Source organism: Drosophila eugracilis, unplaced genomic scaffold (assembly GCF_018153835.1).
Source record: "Drosophila eugracilis isolate 14026-0451.02 unplaced genomic scaffold, ASM1815383v1 contig_124, whole genome shotgun sequence".
NCBI lineage: Eukaryota > Metazoa > Arthropoda > Insecta > Diptera > Drosophilidae > Drosophila > Drosophila eugracilis.
In genome coordinates, this window is record NW_024572029.1 from 841,601 (window position 1) to 846,913 (window position 5,313).

Here is a 5,313-nt window from a genome sequence, read left to right on the forward strand (position 1 = left end):
TTAAACTAATTATTGATAATTTCTTGAAAAATACATCATATCAAAAATAATCATAACAATAAAACAATATAAAATCTGTTACTTATTTCCCATTCCTTTCCAATTTTAGGCATTGCAGCAGAAGTCATCGTCATCTTTAGCACGATGATTGCACGACCACTTAAACACTCTGGCGATAAACCAGCTAGATTACAGTCCTCAAAAAGACAGTATTAGCTATTTTGGATCCTTCATTGGCCAAGTTCTTCTTCATCTCCGTTTTCCTGCTCACTTAAACATCTTTTCATCCAAATCGCCATCCTTCCTGTCAATTGCCTAATTAGTTGGCAACATTTTTCCCACGCCCACGCAACTCGAACTGCACTGAGGCACTTGTCTCCCACAAATCGCAATCTGATCTATGGCTAGAAAGGGAAGTTCAGATGCGGTGCGAAAGAGATGGGCAATAGACAGAGATGGATATAGGACATGGTCGGACCAAATTTGGCAGCTAAGAAGAAAAAGGAGAGAAGACATTAACATCGAGCCAATTGCTGGAGAAATCAAAGCACGCTACTTTTTGGCCAAAATGAACAGGGAAATCGGGAACGGGGAAGACAGAAGACTCCAACGAGAAGAAAAGAGAAGATCCGTGAAGAGTGGAGTTTCGCGGAGAGCCAACAATAAAACTCATAAATCAAATAAGACAAAAGACTCGAGGCGAACGCAGGACACGAAAAACGAAAGCTGGCGTGCGTCGCTAGCTGCCCCTCCCCTCAAACCACTGCACTGAGAAAAAAATCTTTAAAAAAATAAGAACTTTAATAAGAAAATTTTCCATTTCTTAAGGATTAATGAAAGAGGATAGAAAAAAACTACCATAGCCAAAGGACAACATGAGATTTGTATTTATAGAAAAACTTCTTATGAAATTTGTAATTTAATAAAAATTTTTTCAGTGCATCTCCCTGAGGAAAGATGACAAAGGGTTGCGAAGGAGGGGCATGTGCAACGCAATATTGAGCCACGAACTGCGAACAATGGGAGCAAATAACTGGCAGGCATTTCGCAGTCGCAAGTCGCAGTTGCACTCGCGATCCAAGTTGGCATCCAATGCTGGCAAAGAAGACAACATAGACGTAGACATAGACATAGACATGGACATAGATGGTCTCCAGATGAGTCTCCCAGCGATGAAACACGAAGCGGAGGAGCAACATCCATCGACCACCGACCACCGAAGCAGCAACAGTTGCTCCGAGTAGTCAGCGATTTTCAAGGTAAGACAAACACTCAGGCGCGGGGTTAGGGAATTGACATGGCTAAAACGGCAATGGGGAGTCCGATCAATCGAATATCACGAACTCTGTATACACTTGGGCATCTTGTGGGTTGTTTGGAACTCTAGATTCTGGAGAGCTATCTATTTTTCTAAGAAAAGAAATTTTGATAGCTTTAAGAGAGATTTCTGAATTGGATTGACAAAGAATTGATATACTCGATCTGTTTATTATCAGATGTTAATATTACGAGTTTTGTAATATCTGATACATTTTTTCCTCTAGAAGCACCAAGCTGATTTGCATAACCCAACCCAAAGCTCGTGTGATATTTCATAGACCCTTTGCCATGTGAAAGAGCAAAAGTCACCAAAATGATGCACAAGTGTCGCCCCAGAACCCAGTAAAAGATCGAGGGCAGAACACTATGGGAATGGGACTTGGCCTGCGACTGGGAGTGAGAGTGGGGGAATCTTGGGTGGAGAATATCCACAGTCAAGGGCACTGGCACCGGCTGCGATTTGCGATTTGGAATGGCCAGCGACAAGATGAATTTCCAGCGTATTTCGCTTTGTTACTTTTTGGTTTCATTTCGGTCATGGGACCCAGCTAGATATATATATATATATATATCTTTATATATATATATAGTAAATATATAGAAAGATTTTTTTGGGCGCTTCGTTACACAAAATCACGAAGCGGATCGTGCACGACTATTTTGCGTGAGCTGAGAGCATGATCAGCACTCGACTTGGGTCCTTTAGTTGGCCCATGCAGCTGCGACCCGTTTGCCCAGCCTTAGCTTTAGTTTTAGCTCCAGCTTGAGGTTCAGGTCCAGGTCCAGGTCCGATTCCCCCCAGAAACCCCTAACTTCCATATATCCCCGGTATATACCCGCCGATTCACACTCCTTCGATGGACTGGCACCTTTTGGGCCTTTTGACAGTTTAAAGGCCAGAAATAGCAAAAACGAGAGCCACCAAATTGGTTCTGTAGTTTGAACTGTTGAGGTATTCGGGTCACCAACCTGGCACACGTCCAAGAATCAAGGAAATAAAATGTTTTAGGAAATCTTTTAAATAGTTTCATAATGAGTTTAAGTATCAAACTTCCGATATTTGCTATCTTTTTGGAATGCAAAGCATCTTAGACAAACTTAATCCTCTGCAACTTTGTTTTCCACTTTGTTTTATTTCTCACGCCTTGAACTTGACCAGTGGCTTTAACCTTTCGCTGACACAGAGAACCCACAGTCCCGAATTCAGTCGGGCTAATAAAAATAGCATCATGTTGCAGTTGCAATGGATGTTGTTGCTGCTACTCTGCTGCTGCTGCTGCAGCTGCCACAGCAACAACTTGACACGACGATACAAGTGCCAAGAAGCAGCACAGTCGACGTCGTCGTCGTCGGCAGAGTTAATGAACATAAGAAATTCGTTTACATTTTTGCCATTTGTGCGAATTAGAGACAGGGCGACAAGGCAACAGTGCTTCTGCACTTTTTATTACAGCCAACTAACTGGGAAATAACAGTGGCAACAACACCAACGACCCCAACAACTTGGGCTTGTCAACGGAATTTTTGGTTGCCCAAGATTATCTTTTTTCTTGATTTTCCAGTGTGGCCATTAATGTAGTGGGACCTTGCAAAGGAAACTTTTAATTAGAATAACTAAGGTTGAACTATTGAAATTGCTATTGATTAAAAAGTATTAGAACTTTTTTTCATTACCTTTTTAAATACTTTAAAGTATTTTGAGTACTTTTGAAGTTAGTGTGGCCATACATATGTTTGACTCAATGAATGTGACCATACAAACTAAACGCTTCTTTTGAGTATTTCAAAATTCAAATTGGCAATTGAAGATTCACTGAATTTCTCGAGTTTTAGAATGATTTTGAAATGAAATAACTCTTAATATACTTCAAGACACGTTCACTTAATTCTGATACCATTTTCCATTCAAAGAGCTTCATATGACACTTCTGTATATAAAGAAGAAATATTTTCCAACAAAAAACATGCTCACCCTCAGTTCCTGGTAAATTTTCCTTTCCGATTTGGGGGGCCAAACAATATTTTCTGAGCCCACCTCCTCCACAACCGATTTCAATGGGTTTTGTGCCAGTACATCGATATGTGAACACTGTACAGTGGCCAGTGGGGCGGGTTGAGAAACAAGATACAAAAAATTAGAAACCTTGCGCCTGTATCCTGTCTGCAAAAATGCTGACTGAGGCAGAAGAACAAAGCGGATTTCTGCCAGGAGATGTCGGCAGGTGCCGAAATTGGTGGTGTTTCAGTGGGCAGGGGGGGTATGATGGTAGCAATGGCGAGGCTCCACTGTATGTGCAAGTGTTTTCCACTTGATGTAACATTACTTTGAAATCTTTTGCCAGGCAGCCAAATGAAAAGCAAAGAGAAGATGTTCGCCGCAGCCCAAAAGAAGCAAAAGCCCAGATCGGCTAACAAGGGGGGAGCTCCCAAGCGATTAACCCACTAAGTGCGGTTTTCTAGCCAAAGAGTTCTTAATTAACTCAGAAGTCGTTTTTTGAGGTTTTTGATTTTGGTCTTTCGAATTATTCTTTATCAGAATGGCAATTTAAGTTTTAAAGTTTTTCATAACAACTATTTAGGCAGAAAATAAAAACAAACAAATTTAATACAAGTTGAGTTTACTAAAAAATAAATCTAATGCTCCTTTTTTAAAGATAATATTATAGAAAATATTAAAATTAAATGATTATTATGAATATAATCAAGCTACAGATTTCTATATATATTTCAAAGATAGTTCAAGTTGATTATTTTAGCAATTTCCCAGTATATCTTATCAGATTTTCGACCATCGTTGCCTAATGGGTTAAGATAGGGGGCTTCGAATGGGACTTTTCCAGGGGGTGTGACTGCAGTTGAGACAACGGATATGGATACTCGGCTTAATTTCACCAGCGCTCTGTTGGTCAACTGGCCAAACAAAGTTTGCCTTCGCTTTTTTTTTGTTTTTGTATTTTATTTTTCTGGCCTTCAAGTGAGGAGGGGTGCTTGGTGGTCAAGGGGCGGCTGGAAAAAAAGGGGTGTGGTCGGGGGAGGCTTGGGCGATGCACGCGAAACGCTTCGCTGGACAATGAACAAGCGAAATTAGAGAATGTAAACAGCGAATTTTATCCTGTTCGCTGCTTTGCCAACACCAGCAGCCCCAATAACAACACTTTTGTATACAGCAGAGGTCATCTTGATAGGCTAGTTCTAATAAATATAACGAGGTATCAATTTTAGTTAAACAAACCTCAAGGGGTAGCTCTTGGATTACAGAAATATGTGAAATAATTATTGATTTCTGATTATTTTCTTATAACTGGACAAGACTGGCTTGTATAGGTTGTAATTTTAAGATCTTTTCTTCATTTCTTTTATAAACTTATGGGAAACATCTTATTTAATATCTTAAAAACATATATTATATATTCTTTAATCTGTGGACTTAAATCCTTAACCTCTGCTGTTGTGTGTTATGTGTGCAACAACAAGATGAACAAAGCTCCAATGAAACGTGGACCATTTTTCTTTGTCCTGAGCCTGGACCTGTCCAAACAGATGGAAAGACAGGGGGTATGAATGAGAAGCGAGAGGGGTAGACAGCAACACAACGGCGCCAGTTGACACGTCTTTTTCCTTTGACAAACATTTAAACAGGCGCTGCTGCGGCCAGGAACAAAAACAATTACAAGCAATTCAAGTTCCACCTTAACCTTCGACTTAACCTCGACCATAAAAACAACAACAACAAAAAACAACAAAGGCTCTCTTCTGACGTCATAACAGTAAATTAGCAAAGGGATCATTGAAGATGCGGAGGAGTGCGTTGTGGCAACTGGGTAATTCCATTCTAAACAAACTGAGGAAATCGTGCCTTTTCTCGATTGTTTTATAAGGTTATATTAAGAGTGAGAATGCGATATTCCAATCGAGGCGATTCTGAAGGACCAGTTTAGGTAAAAAAATTTAAGACATGTTATTAGGTAATCATTAATAATGCCAATAATTATG

The 5,313-nt window shown here is 40.0% G+C and overlaps 1 protein-coding gene across 1 annotated transcript; it reads left to right on the top strand.

The window, feature by feature from the left end:
- Positions 1-481: 481 nt before the first annotated feature.
- On the top strand, positions 482-1,244 carry LOC108102886. The gene is made up of 2 exons (XM_017208084.1): positions 482-884; positions 939-1,244. Exons 1-2 carry the CDS (start codon positions 876-878, stop codon positions 1,242-1,244), a joined length of 315 nt encoding a protein of 104 aa, XP_017063573.1. The 5' UTR covers positions 482-875.
- Positions 1,245-5,313: the final 4,069 nt, after the last annotated feature.